Here is a 23,353-nt window from a genome sequence, read left to right as displayed (position 1 = left end):
GAGGTTCTGCTGGTGCATGTGCGCCCTCCAGCAATTGACTAGTCACAATAGCACCAATGTCTTATCCAACAGTAACCCTCTCTCTCTAGTCTCCAGGCCATCTGACCACTGTGAATTAGTAGCACTAAAATGGGCTCAAGGAAAGGGAAGCCTACTACATAGTGAAGCATTTTTTTCAAGTCTAAAGCTGAAAGCAATTCATTTAAAATTTCCTGTTTTTCCAAATGAAAACACTTAAAAAAAATCTGAGTTTGAGATTTAAACAAATTATGACTTAAAGATCCTGGGTATGTGCACTGTTATTTTGGACAAGTGGTAAATTTTAGTTCCATTTTCTCATCTCTATCTAGCCATGATCATAATCTGATTGAGAATCAAATGAGAAAATAACCCAAACAAATTACTAATGCATTGAATCTAGGAAAAATTACACAAATGAGGAATCACTACCTGAGCCTGGTAGCATCATTTCCAGTTAACAAAAACACAAATGGTACAGTAGAATGCACACCTGGCATATCATTTAGTATGCTAATAGTCAAACTGCTGATGAACTAAAAATGTCTTTAAAACTTGCATATATATTCTAAGATTTTCTATAAGAAGCTAAGGAAGATACACCCTCTGTTCTTCACAGGAAAAGACAATTCAAAAGCAAATGGCACCAGAACCGTAAAGACATTGCCAAGAGGTGCAATAGGGAGCATTGTTCTCTGGTGAATGAGAAGGGTCATTTGAACGAAATAAACAGAAAATTATTTAGAGAATAATCCTCTCCAGTTTGCAAACATCTTCCCTAGATATTCTACAATAGTTCTCTTTTGTATACAGAATTTCCTAACAAAATAATTTCATTATGGCTCACAAAAAAGCATGTAATATATTACTGAAAGTATGCCAAGTAGAGAACAGAAATTACATGTTTAATTCATAAACTGGAATCATATCTCTAAATAAAGTTTTAGCCTGGCAAAATTAAAATTGAGTGTAATTAACCTCTGCATATTCAGCTTTTATTTTAAATACCATTAAGCGGTTTTACTCCTTATTTCTGTAATTTGGTTTTTAAACACTTAAAATAGATTTCTCTCTTAAAATCCTAATTTTGAATAGAAAATTCATTAAAAAAACCAAATACACACTATGGAGGCTGAGCAAACCTCAAAGAAAGATACAGCCTATAGTAAACTGTGTTTAAAGAAGAGAGCCAAAGAGTGGGTCAACTTACAAGTGGAGGCATCATGCCCTTGCTTGAAGGGGGAATGACAACCCGTAGATCTGGTTTCCGACTATTCATTCCAAGATTGCCACCACCAGGTGGAGGGGGAGACTTTGTAGGCATAATTTTGCCTAAACTATTTGCACCAGTATTTCCAATCAAATTTGGAGAGGCCCTTGAGTTTACAAATCCATTCCCTGGGAAAGGGGAAAAAAAGTGCTTATTAACATGTAAAGCATCACTAAAATATTTAATTAATAAATCTAAAATAATGCTAACTGCCCATTTATAAATCTATTTCAAAAATGATTAGTTTTATAAACAAAATATAAGAATTTTGTTTATGACATATAAAGTTTACCATTTATAATAAAAACACAAAGCCATTATTATACTATTATGCTGACAAAAACTCATCTATTATTTATATTTTAAATTTTTCTACATTGTTTTTGTATTTGTACTTTAAAATCTTAGAGGGGAGAGCAGCAAGATGGCACTCAGTGGGCAAAGTCACTTGCTACCAAGCGTTATGTTTGATCTCAGGACCCATGAGGTAGAGAGAACTGACTCCTATAAGTTGTCTTCTGACCGTCACATGTGCACCTAATCTCATGCATGACCCTCACTAATAAATAAATAAAAGTAAGAATAAAAAGAATACTTTAAAACATAATGTTTTGTTTTGTATGTATACTTTTGTATACATATACTTGGAAAAGGCTCTTAGTCTACCCTTTTCTCTGAACCTGTAAACAGTAGTACTTTACTGCTTTTCATACTGCTAACCCCAACTTTCCCTCACTCCTTAACACTGAAAGCTCTAAAAACAAAACAAAGCAAATATCCTAACAATAAACTACCTTCTCTTCAACTTGGCACTCATTCCCACCTTACAGTGGGGAACCGGTGAAGGGCAGTGTCTTCTGCAGCTGACACTGGGACTGCTGCCCTACCATCATAGTTGCTATTGCAATTAGCTTTCCCGACACTTACCCAAGTAAAGACAACAGAACAAGAGGACTCACAAACAGAATCAGTGAGAAAAAAGGGAGATAAACCACAGAGCAGAACACAAATTCTAACAGATGCTTAAAACACAACAAAGAAGATAAAAAAAAAAATTAAGGCAGTGCCTCAAACAAGGCAGCTTTTCAGGACTGGAGAAAAGATGATGAGACAGCTGAGCTTTGAGAAGATGTGAGTCCTACTTACAAAATGTGTCAATGACCACAGAATCAAATAAACAATATGGAACTCAATTCAAGAAAAGAAAGTTACAAACTCAATTGAAGACTCATACAAGAAAATTAACCAGTGTGGACTGAAGAAATCAGTCACTGGGAGGAAAACCTTTAAGACGTGAATGAAAAATTCAGTAAGGAAATTGAGAAGCTGAAAAAGAACTAACTAGAAATTCTGGAAATTAAAGGACCAATCAATCAAATCAAGTCAAATCAAAAGCAGAAAGTATCCACAAACAAGATGAATCAGGAAAGCAATTTCGGGGATGAAAGACTAGGTTAAGATAGTAACACATACAGATAAATGCAAAGAAAATAAAATTTCCAAGAAACCAAATCTAAGAATCCATAATAAAGGAAAAGGAACTAAGATAATGGCTTATATAAGGAAATAAGTTAATGGCTCAGACAACCTATTCACTGAAATTGTATCTGAAAATATCCCAAACCAACAGAAAGAAATAGACTTCCATCAAAGGAAGTACTTAGACATGATCATATAGACATATAGGTCAAAGAGACATGACCAGAGAACCCATGATACATCTGAGCCAAGATGCCAAAAATGCAAAGGGTTTTCAAGATGGATAGGTGGGTAAAGAACTTTGCCATAAACTCTGACAATCTGAGTAAGTTCAATCCCTAAGACCCACATGGTGAAAGGAAAACTGACTCCAGCAGATTGTCTTTCAACCTCCACACACATTGTAGAGGCATATGCATATACCCCCACACATATACACAAATAAATAAATAAAACACAAAAATACAACCAAAGAAATACTACTCAAAGCTACAAGGCAGAGTCAATGAGATGTCTCAGTAGACAGATGTGATTGAGTGCAGGCAGGGCAGCCCATCTTTGATCTTTGGAAAAAACTAGCTCCTAAAAGTTGTTCTCTGATCTTGAAGCATATGCCATGGTACCTGTACACACACACACCAAACAAAAAAGTTGTGAGGGAAAAATGCAACGTTACAGAAGCAGAAATATTAAAGTCAGGAAAACAAAGAATAGTAGATTTTAAGAACTAAAAGTAAAAAAACTAATGAAACCATTATTGTCAAATCCAGAAAAACAACCTATTAAAATTGTAGAGAACCAAGAGTATTTCAAAACAAGTATCAGTTAAAGCAGTCTGTGACAATTAAGCCAGCAATGCAGGAAATGCTTAAGGGAATACTAAACACAAAGAAGTTAAACGGTTTACTCACAACACAGGAAAGAGTACATTTTATGAACGAAAACAAAGGATTAACAAAGTCTAAAAGAGACAGAATTAATAAGGTTCCAAACCAGCAAACACTCAATATTACTGTGAAAACAAACAAACAACAAATGAACAATGAAAACCAACCAGAACTGCCAACAAAAATCGATGGCAATAGCAAAACCTTCTCAATAACCTGAAATCACCATTTAAAGACAGAGCTAACCAACTGTGTTTAAAATGAGGTTTACTTGTTGCCTTCAAGAAACTCATGTAATTAAAAGAGATCTAACACCTAAGAGTTTGTCCAAGGTTGAAATCAACCTACCAAGCAACAGAAAGCTGCCAAAAAGCTGACCTATGGATCCTCACATCTGATTATGAAGACTTGGAACCAAACCTAGTTAGAAGGTAAGAGAGTCCCTTACATATTAACAAAAGAAGCAATTCTTCAACAGGGCAGAACTCTTGTAAATATTTACACAACAAATCTGAAGCCTTTAAGGTTTTGGATCTTTTCTAGTTAGGTTGAGTTTCTTACAGACAACTGAGTAGATAGACCTCACTTTAAACATGGCTGGTTAGTCTGTATCTTTAAATGATAAATTAGTAATTTGCATCAGGTAGTAATTGAGAGGGGTTTGCTATTATCACTGATTGTTGGCAGTTGTTCTGGTTAGTTTTCGTTGACCCTTTTCTAAAATAAGCATTAAAGGGCACAAAGATCACATAAGGTCCTGACACAGTATAGCAGGGGACTTTATTACCCACTCTCACACACAAGCCAGTCTAAAAGGAAAATCAGCAAAAACTCTTCACACTTAAACTATATGCAATAAATCGACTGGTCCTAATAGTTTTCTCCAGAGCATTAGAGAGAGAAGACATAGCTTCCCAGCAGCACATGGAACCACTCCTAAAATTAGTAACATTCCAGACAAGGGAAGCTTTAATAAACACAAAAACCCTGAAATGATTCCCTGCATCTTATCATATCACAGTGTACTGAAACAAGAAATAGTAAGATTAAGCTCAGAAAATACATAAGTACTTGGAGACTGAACTACACCTTTTTAATGAAACAAATCTCATCTTAAAAAAATCAGAGAGGAAGTGGTGTAAAACTTCAAATGAATCAAATGAATGCCAAAGCACAACCCACCAGAATCCCCAGGATCCAGCCAGAGCAGTCCTATGAGGAAAAGTGATGAAGAAAACCAGAAGGAGCTCCAGTAAACAACCTAGAGCTCAAAGCTCTAGGAAGACAAGGTACATCTGATGAAGAACTTCCATGTTCCTGGACTAGCAGAATTAACATTGTAAAATGGCTATAACTACCAAAATTAATCCTCACAGTCACTGCAATTCTCAGCAAAATTCCAAAAGCATTATTCACAGAACTAGAAGAACAATCTAAAATTCATGAAGAAACACAAAGACCACAGACAGCCAAAGCAATCTTAGGCAGAAAGCACACAGTCAAATATATCTCATTATTGCAGCTACTACAAAGCCAAAGTGACGAATACAGCATGGAACTGGCACAAAAAGACATACAGATAAACAGAATACAATATAGAACCTGGAAATAAGTTCACACAGCTATAGACACCTAGCTGCTGACACACACACACGGCACACATACACAAATTAAATCTTAAAAGAAACAAAAGCAAGCCAGGTATGATGGTACATGACTGCAACCCCAGTGTAGTGGTGGTGGCGGCAGTGGTGTGAAGTGCGAGTTATACCTGTCTGGCTGGACTGCGTGCACCAGGTTTAGTGAGACCCTGCCTCCAAAAATAAGACGGAGAGACTCATGGAGATATTACAACATCATACTCTGTCAATATGCCAGCACGGCTGAGCACAGTAGCATACACACATGCATACACCACACTAATTTTAATACTACAGAATTTCTTGAAAAAAAAGTATGCTTCCTTAAAAATCACTTAAAATTGTTATACTGTTTGGGAGGTTTATAAAGAAATTTCAAGTACATTAAGTAATACATAGTTAAATGATAAACTGACATATGAATTGTATCATTTTTTTTTAATTACACTTATTTGTGGAGAAGGGATGCGCCTGGAAATCAGAGAAAAACGTGTGGGAGTTGGTTCTTTTCTTCAATCGTGTGAAATTTGGGATTGAACTCAGTCTACCAGACGTGGGAGCAAGAATCTTTACCTGTTGAGCTAGTTTACCAGTACTGGATTATAAAATTAAAAAAAAAAAAAAGAATGATTAGGGGGCTGAAGAGAGAGCTTGGTGGTTAAGAGCACTGGGCTACTCTTCCAAAGGACCCAGGTTCAATTCCCAGCATCCACATGGCAGCTCACAACCATCTGTAACTACAGTTATAGGGGATCCAATGCCCTCTTTTGGCCCGAGGATAAGAGGCATATATGTGGTACATAGACATACATGTGGGTAAAATACCCATACACATAAAATAATAATTAAAAATAAATCAAATACTATGATTAGGAATACATTAAAAGTTTGTAAAATTTTAAAGAAAGCAGAGGCCTTAATATAAGTATCTGCTTACAAATATTGTTTGAAAAACATACTGTTATAAAAATGAATTATTTGTATGAGAAACTAGAAAATTAACATTTATAAATGTGACATAATCAACTCTGCAGAATCCTAGCCACTATATTCCCAAGCCTGGCACCCAAATACCAATGGCAAAGACAAGCAAGGCAAGGATGACATCTAGGAACTGCTCCCTGCTACTGGTACAGTGCTGTAAGGTGACAACTATGCTTTTTCCTGGCTTCTCTTTCACTCAATATTGCTTTCTCAAATTTTTTTTTACCATGTGACACACCAATTTATTTGTGTCTTACTTTACTTTGCTGTGGGAACTGTTATTTTAGTTAATTTTGTGAGGCTATTTAAATTCTGCTTTCACTGAAGTAGAATTTATTCAATTGAAGGGAATTTATTCAGTCTGGGCTCAATCTGCTTTCCACACTCTGCAGACCAATTTCTTGCATCCTCCTAAGCCTCAGAAAGTACTGTGGTTGAAGGGGGGAAAAAAAAATCACCTCTTCTTTAGGTCATGCTCTTAACCCCTTGTACAATAAAACACTCATAAACTAATCCAGATTTTGTTGTCTGGAAGATAAAAAAATATTTTGCAAGTAACATATTGAAAATTAGAAGAATTTAATAGGACTTTATATTGCAGATCAATATGATTAATGAGGTTTCTCTTAATATATAATGGCAAGAATGTGTGTTCCAAGTCTCCAATATTTGAAAGACTATTTCACAACTTGTACTAAAGTCTAAATAAACAAACAAACCAATATTTCAATATTATCATCAGATGGTGCAAATACATATATAGAGACATCTATCATCAAGAAGCACGAATGCTGCTTTCTCATGTGAAATCCATAGTAACCCATGAAAATCAAGTTACAGGAGTGGAACAGGGGTTAAAAGCACAGTATCTCGGTCTTCCATCAGGGCACTGCAGCAGATACTGATTGCAGGATGATGTAAGTGTCTGGAAACTTGCCAAGCTGAAGCTAATCTCAAGTGCAAGCTTATTATTTCCTCGACTGTATCCCTGCATGCCTCTTAGCTTTTGTTTAAGTTCTATGGAGACACTATTCAGAATGATTTGTGAAGTAGTTACATAACTCCCCTTGCCATTAAGTTACAAATTAGTAATGAAAATGTCTTTTCTAATTGAATAAACTCATGTTAGTGTGATTATTGTTAAAACATGTTTCCAGTTTGCATGGTAATTTATTACTCTTAACAAAAACACTCTTGAGTAAAGCATACACCTACGTCTCCAGAAATTTAACAGGCCTAATTTCAATTACGGCATTATAGGTAGAAGGTATGCTGTTCCATTATATCAGTTCAGCTTATATTTCAGAACATAAATCCTATCGCTGAAGCAATAAATTCAAGTGGACAGCAAGTTTATTCCAGGGGCTGGGGGCCACTACTCATCTAGCATTAAATAGTAGGTGATTATGTCATTCATGTTTTACTAGGAAGCCACTTTTGAAGTTCAGCTGCCAAGCAAACTTCAGAGAATTCTTAAAAACTCAAAGTGGAAGTGCTGGCACAAGCCCTCAATTCTAGCACTTGGAAGGAAGAGGCAGATCAGCATGAGTTTGAGGCCAGCCTAATCTACATAATAAACTCACAGTGACAAACAATAAAACTGGCATGTTCAGTAGATTATTCCATCAATATGCAAAAAATGCTAGTAAAAAATTTTAAAATATCATTTATGTGAAGAATAAAAATTTCTTAAACTATAGCTGGGCTATAGCTTAAGCTGTAGCTCACACCTTTAATTCCAGCACTCGGGAGGCAGAGGTAGGCAGATCTCTGTGAGTTCGAGGCCAGCCTGGGCTATAGAGCTAGTTCTAGAACAGGCTCCAAAGCTACACAGAGGAACTCTGTCTCAAAAAAACAAAACAAAATTTCTTTCTTTTTTTAAATGTTTTCTTTATTGTTATGTATACAGTATTCTGCCTGCAAGCATGCCTGCAGGCCAGAAGAGGGCACCAGATCTCATTACAGATGGCTGTGAGCCACCATGTGGTTGCTGGGAATTGAACTCAAGACCTTTAAAAGAGGAGGCAGTGCTCTTAACCACTGAGCCATCTCTCCAGCCCCACAATTTCTTAAACTACAAAAAAAGACCATGATTTCTGAAATAACCGATGACACATTTACTTAGTTTGATAACAATTCTCACCTAGAGGACAATATAAATCCTATTAAAAAATATTTAATTAAAACAATGTTTGTGCCCTACTTTCCAAAAAATATTCTTTTTCTCAATTTGTCCAGGGTGGACAGCACTAAAAACACAGCTTTATCCTCTGCCAGAGAATCATAATTTCTCATGCAATATGATGACTGAAGCACATAAGGCTTCAATGGGAGTTACAAATTTCTGCTTCATTTCCTGTAATTTTTAGTCCAAATTCAACTGCCAGGGATGACTTTTTCCAGTGGTATTATCATCTCAAGACAATGTTTTAAACACCTGTACTCAATGTCACCCTTCATTATTCCTATGCCAGCTTCATAAAACTATCCATCCAATGAAATTTATTCATTCACCTTTGAAACATCTTTTCCGCATCCATCTTTTTAGCTGCTGCTGCCCTAGCGCCATGCAACCCCCAACCCACTTTTATTTAACACTTAACAATTACAGAACGTTCTCGAGCTTTTCTATTTCCAGTCCAATATATTTTTGTCTTTCTCAACATGCTTCTAAAGGGTGACATTGCGAGCTGGGGAGATGGGGAGCTGGTACTCAGCAAAGCTGCTGTGGTGAAGTATGGTGAGCTTAGATTTCCAGCACTCACATAGAAAAGGCCTGACATGGGGTGACAAGGCAACTACCTGTAGCCCTAGCATGGGAGCAGTAGGGCATACAATAGATGTGGATTCCCACTTTGCTGGCCAGTCAGTCTAGCTAACCAATAAACTCTGGGTTCAGTGAGAGACCCTGTTTTGAATAAACAGCGTGGAAGAGTGACAGGAAGAAACTGGATGCCCATTTTCTGGCCTCTGTAACATGTGCATACCCACCTACCTACATGTACATACACACAAAACATACACACATACACACCCTATTTCCACCCCATACAAAATTTTTTTAAGTGAAGGTACTAGATGTATCATTTTTTTCATTCTTGACATTATAATATAGGCCAATGGTTAAACAAACATCTGAGCTACAGTATAAGCTGATTTTATATTCTTAGCAGTGAAATGCATGTAGTAAATCATAAACGCATAGACTGTCATCATGACAGAGCTTTACAAATTATAGTATGTACAACTGTCAGTTTAAGTTTGCAATAGTGACAGGTGGAAAAAAAATCAAAACACAGGAAAAACAACCAGAAAAACCAATTTGCTACAATAAAAACTTTATGACATTAGGGACATCATCAGTATCATGTCACATAAAATTTAAAAAGTAAAAGAAAGGGGAAATACAATATTATTTTATCACCCTATTAGAATCAGTTTGGGGTTCCTTACATTTTCTCTATATGTTTATTTTCTATATACTTTTAAATCACAACTAAAACAAACTCCCTTGAAATTTACCTACGTTTCACATTGCTGACTCTGCTGACTTCAGTCTATTATTCATTACAACTAAGTTATCACATATTCTATTTTACTTCCTCTTTTAAAGATTCATTTATCTTTTTGTGAATAAGTATTTTTGCCTTCACAAATGTGTATGTACCATATGAGTGCCTGGTAACCTGCAGAAGCCAAAAGAAGGCATCAGATCCTTTGGAAATGGAGTCAATGGAGTTATGGATGGGCATGAGCCTCCATGTGGATACTGGGAAGTGAGTCTAGGTCCTGTGCAAGAGCAACCAATGCTCTTAACTGTTAAGACACCCTTCCAGCCCCTAGCTTACTTCCTTAGACAAAGCCTCAGAAATGGGATTAGCCGTTTACAGGCATAGACATTTTATAACCACTGAAATCTTTCAAACCTTTATATCAAGACTAATTTACAAGGTATCAAAAGCATATATGAAGACCATCAGCTTCACATCTTTTGGGAGTCCCAATGAAAGGGAGTATCAGATGAGAATCAGCAAATTAAAGTCATATGTATTCTTGGCACTTTAATTTGAATTTCAGGTTTACTACAGTTTGCTGTGTGGATCAGGCTGGTCTAGAATACAGGGTTCTTGTCCCCTATGACCTCTGGGGTACTACAGTTATACAGGTATGCCCCACACTCACACCAAGGTATTAACTGACTAAAACACTGTGCGTGCAATGTTTAATTCAAGGCTTCATACATGCTAAACAAACATTTCTGAATACCTATATTCCCAAACTACTATGCACAACAGGTCCCAAACAATAGATCAATATCACTGAATTACTAAAAAAAAAAGTATGATGCAAATAGTGTAGTTATGGACTGTTTATTTCTGGTTCACTTTACATAGATTCTAGCCTTCTGCAGTCTCAGGCCAGTGTAATATGAGTATACAAGGCTCTCTCAAATCTTGATGGACTTTAAACATACTGTCTTACTAGTGTCAGGAGGAGAAGTGTAAGTGTACACGAAAAGTGTACACGAAAAGTGTACACTGGATTGAGACAATAAAACTGAGTTGTATTTAAATAAACCATACATATTTGAATACAAACATGCACTAAGTGCAGCGTACTAATAAATAACTGATAGCAAGACCTTCATATATTTCCTATATTTGATCTCTAAGTCCCCATGGCAGTTTTGTCTGTTTTTTGAGACAGGGTTTCTCTGTAGCTTTGAAGCCTGTTATGGAACTAGTTCTTGTAGACCAGGCTGCCTGCCTCTGTCTCCCAAGCGCTGGGATTAAAAGAATGCATCACGACCGCCTGGCCCCATAGCAGTTTTTTAAACCACTTAAATCCACTAAAATATCATTTATTGCAGTGCAGACACAATATCAAAATGATTATCTTTACCACATGCCAGGGATGAAAAGACATACATCTTAGAATTATTTATTTTAGGCATGTAAGTGTTTTGCCTACATGTATGTATGTGACTACATGTATGCCTGGTAACCAGCATAGTCAAAAGGCATTAGATCCTGTGGAACTGGAGCTGTAAGCCTCCATATGGGTGCTAGGACCTGAACCAAGAAAGCAACAAGTGCTCTTAACTGTTGAGTCTTCTCTCCAGCTCCATTATGATATATCTTTAAACCATCAAGACTTAGAAGGCTGGAGCCTAAGTCAAGTGAACCAGAAATATGCAAAAAACATATTTGTATCATACCATTATTTCTGCTTTATTTTTTAACTAGATGGTGCTAATCTATTGTTTAGGACCTGTTGTGCATAGTATATAGATACTCAACAGTGTTTTTTAGCACGTGTGAGGCTTTGGATTTAATCACTCCACACACATTGGGAGTAATCCCAAAGTGAAAGAGTCTATTTGGCTTTAACTATGACAAACCATGAATATTCTACATATGATCACCAAAGCAGATCCCCAAGAGAATCACTTGGATCTCTAATTTGAGTATATGCACACATTTCTTAGTACTCCAATTTCTGAAAACATTTAATACTGTTTTAAAATAAAGTACTTTCCCAGTGATTTAACTCTAGTGGTGACAGAAGTTACGGAAAGGCAGCTGTCAAACTGATTTCTAAATGTATGTTTGCACCCATAGATTAATGCTGCTTTCAGTCTTAGATGGAGAAGCTGTTTCTGCAGTGGGCAGCAGTCAATGCAGACTCATAACTAATGAAAGTGCTGAGAATAAGTGACTGCTGAGTACTCAACCCTAATGGGATATTTATTATCACCCTCCCCACCAAGGCTCAGGAACATCACACAAGAAGGGGTGGAAAGAATGTAAGAACCAAAGGAGGGGGAGGAGAGCTGAGGAATGCTGTCTTCCAGATGTGGCATGGCCATCACTCTCACCAGCTAACTGAAGCTATGAATACCTGCCAAGATCAAGCCTTTCAACATTCTACCACGGATGAGGGAAGGACTCCTCCTCTAGCTGAGGAGGTATTTGCAGTTAATAGCTATGGTGTGTGTGTGTGTGTGTGTGTGTGTGTGTGTGTGATTTTTCCTTAGGGTTGTAGTTGCTGGCATGGTGTTTATGCTCTGGTGGATGGTCTCACACTCACTGGAAAGCAGATAGCACTAATGGAACTCAGTGGAAAATTTAAAAAAAAAAAAAAGAAGAGAACAATAAGGTAGAAGGAGGGTATGTGAGCATAGAGGAGTGTCAGGAAATAAGGGGAATGTGGGCAAGAATATGATGTGTGTGTGCATAAACAGGAAAGAATAATGCCTGGTATAGAGGAAGTACTTAATACATAATGAACGAATGAATGAATGAATGAACGAACTTAGTTAATGTTTAAGTGATGAACAGAGCTGTTGTAGAAATTGCTAAGATTGATAATTAAACTGTCCCTCAGAGATAGAAGGCCTTGTTTTAGGGCAATACTTAGTAGTAGCTCAGATCAAACAGACATCTGCAAAGTTAAACAATAGGAATTCACTCACCCACTGGACTATTTCCAGCTCCATTTGGTACTGTGAGGTCTGTAGTACTCAACATCCCACCTAACAATGTTACAGAGAAAAGAAAGAATGAATAAAAATTGGCTTTCTTTATTTCACAGTAAAATGAGGTCATCCCACTATAACCCACATTCTATTCCCAAAACTCAAGTCAATACAAAACTAGCTCAGTCTAAAGTTTGCACTAAAGTATAACTGATATAATTCACACACACACACACACACACACACACACACACACACACACACTATATACATATACATATATATGTATATGTGTATATGTATATATATATATATAATGTTTAACTACACATGTGCTGTGGGGGAGTCTATGTATAGTATACACATAAAAGAATTTACCTATTAAGCTTTTGAAATACCCGCCATCCTGTGCATCACTGTTAACTAGCCAATACTGACAAGAATGAGGAAAGTCCCCATAGAGCACTATTAAGCCTAGGACTCAGGGGAAGGCGGTACTAAACTACACAGACTAAAGTGGCAAATGCACTGTGAACTGCTGATGAACTACTGAACTAACTCAGTAGGAATAGATGCAAAGAATACGCTCACTCCTTATTTCTAATGTGAGGTTCATATTCAACTTTAAATCTTTGCTTGCAACATTTAAGTTAAATTCTCTGCCCGTCACAGTATGGCTTTCCCATGATAAGGAAAAATTATAAACAGCACATTATCCATACTATCTTACTTTGCCCAACAATGTTTTTCCCAAGGATGTTAAAAAAAATACTTAAAATGAACTTATGGAGCAGTGATTCTTGTTCATCCAGACAATAAAGTGGGTTTTTTTTTTTTTTGCATATTTTTGTTTTGTAAGATAGGGTCTCTCCAGTGTGCCTGATCTAATGGGAGCTCACCAAATCCAGCTGGACTGGGACTGAATGAGCCTGTGATCAAACCGGAATCTCTGAATGTGGCTGACAATGGGGGCTGACTGAGAAGCCATTGGTAATGGCACTAGGACTTGTTTCTACTGCATGTACTGGCTTTTTGGGACCCTAGTCTATTTGGATGCACACCTTCCTAGACCTGAATGGAGGGGAGAGGGCCTTGGACTTCCCACAGGGCAGGGTACCCTGCTCTCTCTTAAGACTGGAAGGGAAGGGAGGAGGGTGAGTGGGGGAGTGGGAGGGGAATGGGAGGAGGGGAGGAAGTGGAAATTTTTGAATAAAAAAAAAAAAGATAGGGTCTCTCTATATAGCCCTGGCTGTCCTGGAACTCACTATGTAGACCTGGCGGCTATTATCAAACTCAGAGATCTGGATGCCTCTGCCTCTGCCTCCCAAATGCTGGGATTAAAGGCGTGCACCAACACACCAGCCTGACAATAAAGTTAAGACTAAGGAGAATAAACTTTCTCTGTCAACAATTCATTTCTCATCCTCTTTTTCAAAGAATGAATAGAATACTTCATAACATACTTGCACTGCCAGTACTTGGTGGTCTCTGCGGAGCTCCAGGGGATACATTTCTATGTAACGTAGCTGGGGGTGGAGACAGCATACTTGAATCTGCTAATGTTGAGCTGGCTGCCAAAGACGGTGACACAAGTGAACTCCCTGGGTTAGTGTAGGACAAAGCATTAGGGCTGGTCACAGGGACTGTGACAGACATTGAGAAGTTCTGAGGTGGCAAACCAGGCTGTAAAGAACAAGAGAAAACTATTGGTTTCATTTTACCAACATTAAATGACTTTAACTAAATAACTCTCATTATTAAAAGCAGAGTATAGGACAGTTTCTTCATTTGCAGTGTTAAGCTATATTCTCTAGAATTATACTTGAACATGAATATACCTGACATGACCTTTTTTATTTTCAATTTTACATTGATATATATATATGATAATGTAACTATACAGTATGTTTCAAATATTCAAGAGATGAAATTAAAAGTTAAAACCTGAAATTAAAATAATATTGTTGAATTTAGACATTACAAAATTTATCAGGTACCAAGTAAGCATTAATTAGAATTTCAGTGCAAACTAATTTAACATTACATTGCTATTGGGGGAACCCAAACATAACCAAAGGGGAAAGTGTATATACATTATTAACTTAACACATCAATTTTAGGATATTATGAATAAGTCCAGTATGATTTGACTGACAGACATTTTTTTAACTAGAAAAGTCAAGTAATTATACACAGAACACAATGTAATTTATATGTAATAAAATATAAAAAGGAAATCACCTACACAATAAGATTAACTACTGCCAAGTTAGAATAGAGTCTTGGTATCCTTAAAATTGTATAAAGATTAAATTATAAGCATTATAAAAGCTATCTTCTTTTCAAAATATTTCATGCTTTCTCTGAAAGGGCATTTCCTAGTTTCCTCTGGCATTTCCTCCAGAGACCAATTTTAATACATTTGTTGATCATAATAGACAGCAGGCTTCTCCTTAATTAAAAGTTGTGGGTGGAAAGTCAAGAAACAAACAATGAAGCAATTTTATTATATTCTTAAAGTTTAAAGTTTAACTCTGGGAACAATATCCCTGTGAGATCAGAGAAATTTTATTTGGTACTGTTCTGTTTTTAAAAATAACGGTATTAGCTTAAAAATTGGTTTAAAGCTATTTTCATGTGATTCTTCCTACAGAACTACTCTGAAGAAATGACATATAATGCATATCATTCTTCAGGGCATAATTCAAGAGATTCAACTATGACAATGAAAAAAAACAAAAACCAGAACCAACATGGCAGCCCTGGAATCTGCCTGTTCCACAACAGCTATATCTACATACACAGAACTAGAGAGCAGATCTACAGCAATGGATCTAGGTGGATCTCACTGGACAGTCCAGTGAGATCTTTCAGTATTTTCAGCCAGGTACACAAGCCCAGTAAGCTCAAAATGGACTATTTCTCAGGGTTAGATAAGTGTGCACAGAAAGTTACAGTACTATTTGTTATGTGATTAGTTTAAGGACAAGAGTGTCCTTAAAGAAAATCTAGTCCTCTTCTTTAGTGCTGAAGAGAATAAGAAAAAAGGCAGTAATATAGTCAATGTTCTTGCTGGGTCAGTGCTTTGGGTCATAGTATAACAGTCAGCTCAGTTCTTCTAAAATAAAGATAATTATATAAAATAGGTAAAGATGATTTAGAGACATGAAAACTTACAACAAGCTAAACTAAACTAACACTTGGCATTCTTAGGATCAACTATATGCGTATATACATACATACATACATGTATATATACATGTATATACGCATATATACGCATGTATGTATGTATGTATATGGGAAAGACAGGAATGCCTTCTATAAATGCCTTACTTTATACTAAAATCAAGGAAATTTTAAAACTAGAACAATCTTAAAATTATGTGAGCCAACTCATTTACTTCACAGATCAAACAACTATAATTCAGGATATATGGATAGCTTATGTAAAGATATAAAGGACAATTAGTGGCAGAACTGGAATTAGGACATTTTCTCTTCATTTCTACATTTAAGATACTCAACATTTATTACTACAAGATTTTGGCATTTCAAATTTCTGTAAAACCAAAAAGAGTTAATAAACACCTTCTTTCCTCTTATACTTATTGACACCAATCCTCTGTTAAAAATGAGGTAGGATGTGTGGTCAATTTCTTCATGCACATGATAAAAGCACAAACCATACTTTAGTACTCACTGCGATTTTATGATTCCGCATCATATTATCAAATTCCTCATTAATTTTTTTATATTTTTCTTCTGTATGTGGAGTTAGCACATAGGAAGTATCGGGGTCTGGGCTGTCGCAGCCTCTGTGTTCCTTCTTGTTCAGAGCCTAAATATGAAGTTAACAAAAAGGATCAACAAATAAAAGGCAACGGTAAAGTGAAAGTACTTACAGGGCCTCGTTTGAAAATAAAATCACTATCTTCATTTAGTTTGCTGAATCTGTCCTCCGAGAGTGGACTGTGCTCAAAGTAATCGTCAGCATCAGGGCTCTCACAACCATTAAGGCCTTTCTTTCTTAAAGTCTGAAATACAATTGGAAAATTCACAAAAAAGAATACTAACTTTCCATGAGTTTTGTGTAAAATGTGTTAAGAGAGCACAGGTCGAATAAACGGCATTATTTAAGAGCCAATGAATGTATCAAATGGCTACAAATATACTACATTCTCCAAGTACATAAGCCTAAGATAGGAGCAAACTGAGCTCCCCCAATGCACAGTAAGAAAAATAGAGTATTTTCTTGTTTGGACTCTTCCTTTTTCAAGTGCTTAGAGGATGCTAAAGTCACTTCATTTTTTGGGACATAGCTAGAATATGATCAGTAAAATAATAATAATGTAACAAGTACCTATCAAAATGATGTGTTGAGAAATTACATACCTCTAAGCACAGGTCATGTCTGCCAATTTATCTACTGGCATTCCTTTCTATCGATACATCATGATTTATCCTATTCATTAGGAGTTAGCCCAGAACCCCAATAATTTACTAATTTGTTCTCTTCTATATTATCATTTCCCCATATTCTTAAAATATAAAAACCTCAAACCAATGTTAATTTATCAACAATATATCTTTGCTATGTATGATGAATGTCAACATTCTCAGTGACTTTATATACATTAAAAATCTGTAGTGAAAAGTTGCTCAGAATAATCCCTTTTCTCCTTTGCTAGCCTTTTCTCTATAGAGTTCCTTCAGTTTGCTTTAATGTAAAAGTTGATTTATTAGATAACTTTCTTGAGTGTCTATAAAGTATTCTCCTGGACCACATTAATTTTTTTCTTACTCTGAAGTAAAAATATAATGGATGGTTAATTTTCTGATTTCTCTTTTAAGAAAAAGTCATCATGAAATAAGATCTAATTTATCTGATTTTTTTAAAAGAATAAAAACCCTAGGGGCTTGAAGATAATAGAATATCAATTTACCTTTAGAATGCTTAATTCCATTTGAAAATTCTGATGTATCTCACTCAGTTTAAGGCAGAACTATTGACCACTCAAGACAGTTTTGAACAATGCTGAGTTTCTAACACGACCAAAAACAGCACTAGAGGGGGCTGGAGAGATGGCTCAGTGGTTAAGAGCACTGACTGCTCTTCCAGAGGACCCGGGTTCAATTCCCAGCACCCACATGGCAGCTCACAACTGTCTGAAGATCAGTTCCAGGGGATCTGATACTTCACACCAATGCACATAAAATAAAGTTAAATAAACCATAAAAACATAATAAAAAGAAAAAAAAGATTATCAAGAGACCAGATCTAATGTAAGATAAAAGAGTCTTATTTGAAAAAAAAAAAAAAACAGCACTAGAGTAAAATGTCCTGAGTACACCTGCCATTATTGGGCAGAAAAGGGCTGTGCCAGACATGTCACCAGCAAGTGATTAACTTAGATGTATACCAATGATCTCAGTACCCTGCAAAAATTGACTTGCAACGATTATTTATTTTAATACAGTTTTTCCTGGAAATATAATATATCCACAGAACATTATGATTTGAGAACTTATTCTTAAGTTTCTTCAAATGATTTTGAAATTTTACCTTACTCAGTATGGCTTATCTTTACATACTAAAATTTATAAGCCAGATATGCTAGCCTCTCCAAATGCTTCTCATGTTAGGAATTCTACACACAACTCTTGAAACTCATTACAATCATTAAACATAAGCATGTTACAAACACTACATTTATTCCCCCAATGACCTTAAGCTCTATACACTCACAGTCTAACTATATCAAAAGTACATTTATCTGTATTTAGGCGAAAAAAGGTCCTATTGTCTGTCCAATTATCCTCACTATCCATGGTACCAACTTCTACCTGTCAAATTTCTAAAGTAGTAGCTATCAGTAGTGAAAATATTAACACTAAGAATGAAACACATTGAACCCTAAAATCTACACAGCTCTAAAAAAAAGAATACATAAATCTATACATAAATCTCATCATGAAATTGATCATTTAACTTTAAATCTCTGGGTACTTTTCCCAGTTTTCATGAATTTTAACGAGTTCGTAATTCCAGGCTGGGGAAATGGCTCAGTTGGTAAAGTGAGGATGTACTCAATCTCCACTACTCCCTTGAAAATGTTGGGTGTAGTGGTCCATGCCTCCAACATCAGACGTGAGGCAGCAGAGACAGGAAGATGCCTAGGGTTTACAAGGCTCAATAAGAGACTCTGTCTCAAAAAGTAAGCCAGAGAAGCAACCCAGAAAGATACCAACTTTAACCTCCAGTTTTCTGAGAACGCACCCACGCACACACACACCACACACACACCCACGCACATGTCAATTAGCCTTGTTCTTCTTTGTAGACTGAATTGTTTATCATTGTTTCCTATAAATAGCAACATCAAAGTATTTTTAAATATACAGTGCAACACAACACAACTCTGCTTTAAAATTATATGCAATTTTTAATTTTATGAAAGGAGGTTTAACCCTATTGGTTCTTTTTTTTTTTTTTTAACCCTATTGGTTCTTATGAGGAAGTAAAGTGCTGTTGCATCTCCAGCTCTGCAAGCCTTCATTTCAGATGGGTTCCTGGCACAAGGAGGGAGTTTAAGAGGCAGTATCAGCTTTGTAGATAATAAGCTCATACAGCTTTGACAGCCAACTCTTCTCCTTATCACCAAGCATGGAGAGTGGTTTTGAGAACCCAACTACCATAAAAAGACCTTTTCTCTCTTTATCATTACCAAACAGCATAGCAGTGAAAGTTTCTTCCCTGTCTCTGGTACTAACAAGTGGAATGCTGCAATCTATTAATAAGGCCAGTCAAGGCACAAAGAGGTCGGCCAGCTTCAATGTTCTCATCACTGTCCATAGCTCTAGCTCACCATGGTGCTAGTGGATAGCAGAACCAGGGCTAGCATCTACTTTTTCCGATGTTCAGTCTACTTTCCACTCGGCTGTATTCCTTAAGCAGTTCAACAACTGCATTACTCAACAAATAAAAGTGAGAACAGACAGAGGCTTGTGATGTGCTATCATTTAACCACTGAAGGGACATTTATTGTGCATTAATTTTGGCATCTCTTCACATTTCTTCCCCAGTTCTTCGATGATCCTATACATATCTGCCTCAGTGAGAAGCAGGTGGTGCTCAGGCTTTGTCTTCTTTGAATTTTAAGGTCTTAGTTTTGTGATGATAGGTTTCACTGCAAGAATTGTAAAAACAATAGTAACACTTCTTCCCTACCATATCCCTCTATAACAGCCATTTTGGGGGTCTTGTTTTCCAGGATCTGTACATTAAGTGATCAGGCTCAGCTTGTTTCAGAGAAAACATAATTTTACAGCTTTCATTTAATAAAGCTTATTTTGAATACATAAAAATTTAGGAAAAAATGAGTATCTTCAAAAGTCCTATCAAGGTAGCTCATGCATTTAATCTCAAGGCCGGTCTTGGGCAGATACTAAATTTCAAGTCAGCTATGACTACATACCGAGGAACAGTTCAAAGAGGCAAACAAGTTGGGCAGTGGTGGCGCACACCTTTAATCCCAGCACTCGGAGGCAGAGGCAGGCGGATCTCTGAGTTCAATGCCAGCCTGGTCTACAAGAGCTAGTTCCAGGACAGGCTCCAAAACTACAGAGATGCCCTGTCTCACAAAAACAAAACAAAACAAAACAAAAACAAAAGGCAAACAAACAAACATTAAGTTCTAACTCTTAATCTGTCTGTTCTTTGTTTTTCCTCTCAGTTAAAAAACAAGCAAGCAAACAAACCCTAGAAACTTTGCCTTTTTATTTTTTACACAACAAAATTTATTAAGAACATCTCCTTAGGCTTTTTACTGCTGGAAAAAATGGTTACTGTTCATATGAAGCCTGCAGCGGTCACCCAATGGCCACTGCTTTTTTATGGGGTCAACCCTATTTGGTCTTGGTAACTTCTGTCAAACCATACAGGGTTTCGTTGTAAAGATTGTTTACAGATTTATTAACCTTCTTTCCTGACATTTTTTTCTCCAAATAGAGGAGTTAAAGTATAGGAGATGAAGGTGCTACTTTAATGACTCCAGATTTAATCTGTTGTTGTTTCATGACAATCAGCACTATTTTGAAGATAATCAATTAGTCTTATTGACGTCTTCTTTTGCTATGATACATATGTGAACACTATTATTATTTTTTTAAGTATTTAAGTTTTGACTTAGTATGTCTGCAGATAACAAACCTTCACTAACCATGGAAAATCCAGCCATTATCACTTCAAATAATTCCTCCACCTCATATTCATTCTCATGAATGGAGGCATCATTTTCTTCTGGAATGCCAATTTCAAGTGGGCTATTAGGTCTTGTTAAACAATCCTAGATCTTGTAAAACAATCTACCTCTTAATATTTTCTTTCTCTTTAACTCTTCATACTGAATTACAGGAAATTTCTTCATTCAGTTCAGAACTTCTCTCTGCTGCTATGAGAAATCCACTCCCACCACGTATACTGAGTTCTTTATTTTGGTTTTTGCATTTCTCAATGATTAGAAGAATTTAATGCTTTCCAATTTCTTTTTGTCATTATTTTATAAAAAATGAAGCATTTTCTCATGAAATCCAAATCCAGTTCTTTGTTGATATTTTTACTAAGTTTTCTTTCAGTTAGATATAAGCCAGAATTTTGTAGCTTTAAAAAAAGCAGAGCTTACCATATAACCCAGGAAATTCTGTTCCTGGTTAGACATCAAGAGAAATGAAAACACATGCCCATACAAAGAAGTCTGTACAAACTTCAAAGCAGCAGATGCAATATTATTCAGTCAGAGAAGTCCTGATACATGTTACAATGTAAGTGAAAGAAGTTCCAAAAGATGATACACTGTATGACTTCATTTAAATGAAATGCCCAAACAGGCAAGTTAGTTGGCAGAGAAAACAGATTAGCAGATTAATCTTAAGTATGCCTAAATACTTTGATAAATAATTAAAATATGTGCCCAATTTTATTAACAGTGAGGGATATCTCTGGACAATAGTTTATAGATACCAGGTAGTATGGGAGTACTTCATATAAGTTACTAAAAGCTTTAGAAACGTTGAATATGATTGTGAATAATTATCACACTGGAATTTATAACCACTGAGTACTATAACTAAAGACAAGAGATGACCAGTCAACAGAACCATATATGAAGACAACATTCTTTATATCTCAAAGAAACTGAGGAAAACAATTTCCCTAGTCTATATAGCTCCAGAATAGCAACCTTTTACTCAGGTGAATATATTTTAAAGCTGTAACTTTCTCTTAAAATGCTGGTTATCATGCCAGGTTAATATTCTACAATGGTGTGATACCTCCTAGGGGTGTCCAGAGTGTACAGGGCAAAGGTCATTGCCTTATGAGCTATTGCCCACTTAATTCTCTAGCCACATACTGTAACAGACTTCTGCACCACATATGTGGGGATATCCATTCTGAGAAAACAAATCTGTTCTACTGAGATACATGTCTAGTACTATATCATACTGTCTGGATTCCAGTGAAACCACCTCCCAAAGGTGGAATATCTGGCTAGAAAATACTCATCTCCACATTCCATCCTTTCTCTACAACCATCACTAGTAAACCTGAAAGTGGAATGTGGGGGGAGACATGTGTTCAAAATCAGTACAACTAAGTCATTTTTAAAAAACTGCAGAGAAATATTTGTCCTGATTTATCTTTGATACTTTAGATTGGTGCTTAGTCACTGACCAATGTGAGATTACCTCAACTGGAATTGAGCAGTATTAAAAATGTATTAGCTCAGCTGTACTAGCATACTTCTGAAATACAACTACTTGTGGCTAATGGCTAGCATACTGGCCAGCCCAGACGGAGAGTGTTTCTATCAAGTCTGTTTGACAGTCCTATGACAATGTTATGTGTATCAAGGCCTGAAGCTGTCTTTGCCATCATGAAGAGCCAAGCAGGAAGATAAAGCTGATGAAAGAGCAAGGCAGAGCCCTAGTCTGCTTAGCAAACCTAAAGTCTAGCATTCTGCTAAAGTTTCTGTTATGTGATATAAAAATATTCCTACTATTCAATGAGCAATTTTAGTTGTGTCTTCAGTTTTTAACAAGAGGTAGCCTAAGAAAGGGTAGTTTTCAATGCTTTTAAATGCATTACTTCAGTCAACAGTTAAAGCCCATAAAATTTATAACTTTAATACTTTTCTCCCTTGTCTATTAAACACTGAGTTTAGTAAGTGTTAAAACTCAATAAATTATTAGAATATCAAAGTATTAGTCATAATGCTAAATACAAAAATTTACTTTTAATTAGTAGCAAATGAAAGATCAAATACAGTTTTAAAAGCTGATGTGGGAGTCCCCTCTGTACGCTGTGAACATGTTTTATTACCATTGGTTAATGAATAAAGCTGTTTTGGCCTACAACAGGACATAATAAAGTAAGGCAGAAATTCCAAGCAGATAAAGGAGGAAAGAAGGTAGCTGCCGAAGGAGACAGATGCACCCCAGAACCTTGCCGGTAAACCAAGAGCCTCATGATAATACACAGACTAATAGAGACGGGTTAATTTAAGATGTAAGAGCTAGCTAGAAATAAACTTACGCT

At 36.2% G+C, this 23,353-nt stretch overlaps 1 protein-coding gene across 6 annotated transcripts in view; it reads right to left on the bottom strand.

Annotated features, from left to right (window-relative positions):
* Mef2a (myocyte enhancer factor 2A) overlaps positions 1–23,353 on the bottom strand; it is a 120,018-nt gene that overhangs the window by 21,131 nt on the left and 75,534 nt on the right. For 4 of the 6 annotated variants that reach the window (XM_041657296.1, XM_041657032.1, XM_041656942.1 and 1 more), the window contains 4 exons: positions 16,460–16,597; positions 14,220–14,439; positions 12,754–12,813; positions 1,229–1,416 (listed from right to left, as the gene is read on the bottom strand). In XM_041657296.1, coding sequence (XP_041513230.1) covers positions 1,229–1,416; positions 12,754–12,813; positions 14,220–14,439; positions 16,460–16,597 — 606 coding nt within the window. Of the gene's footprint in view, positions 1–1,228; positions 1,417–12,753; positions 12,814–14,219; positions 14,440–16,459; positions 16,598–16,661; positions 16,794–23,353 lie in introns of all 6 variants that reach the window. The other 2 variants (XM_041657365.1, XM_041657213.1) reach the window with 1 other exon arrangement.

The sequence above is a fragment of the Microtus oregoni genome, unplaced genomic scaffold, assembly GCF_018167655.1.
Source record: "Microtus oregoni isolate MIOR12 unplaced genomic scaffold, Mior012 000000F_ref0000247, whole genome shotgun sequence".
Lineage (NCBI taxonomy): Eukaryota > Metazoa > Chordata > Mammalia > Rodentia > Cricetidae > Microtus > Microtus oregoni.
Note: the sequence above shows the minus strand (reverse complement) of the source record. Positions and strands in the feature narration are given on the sequence as shown.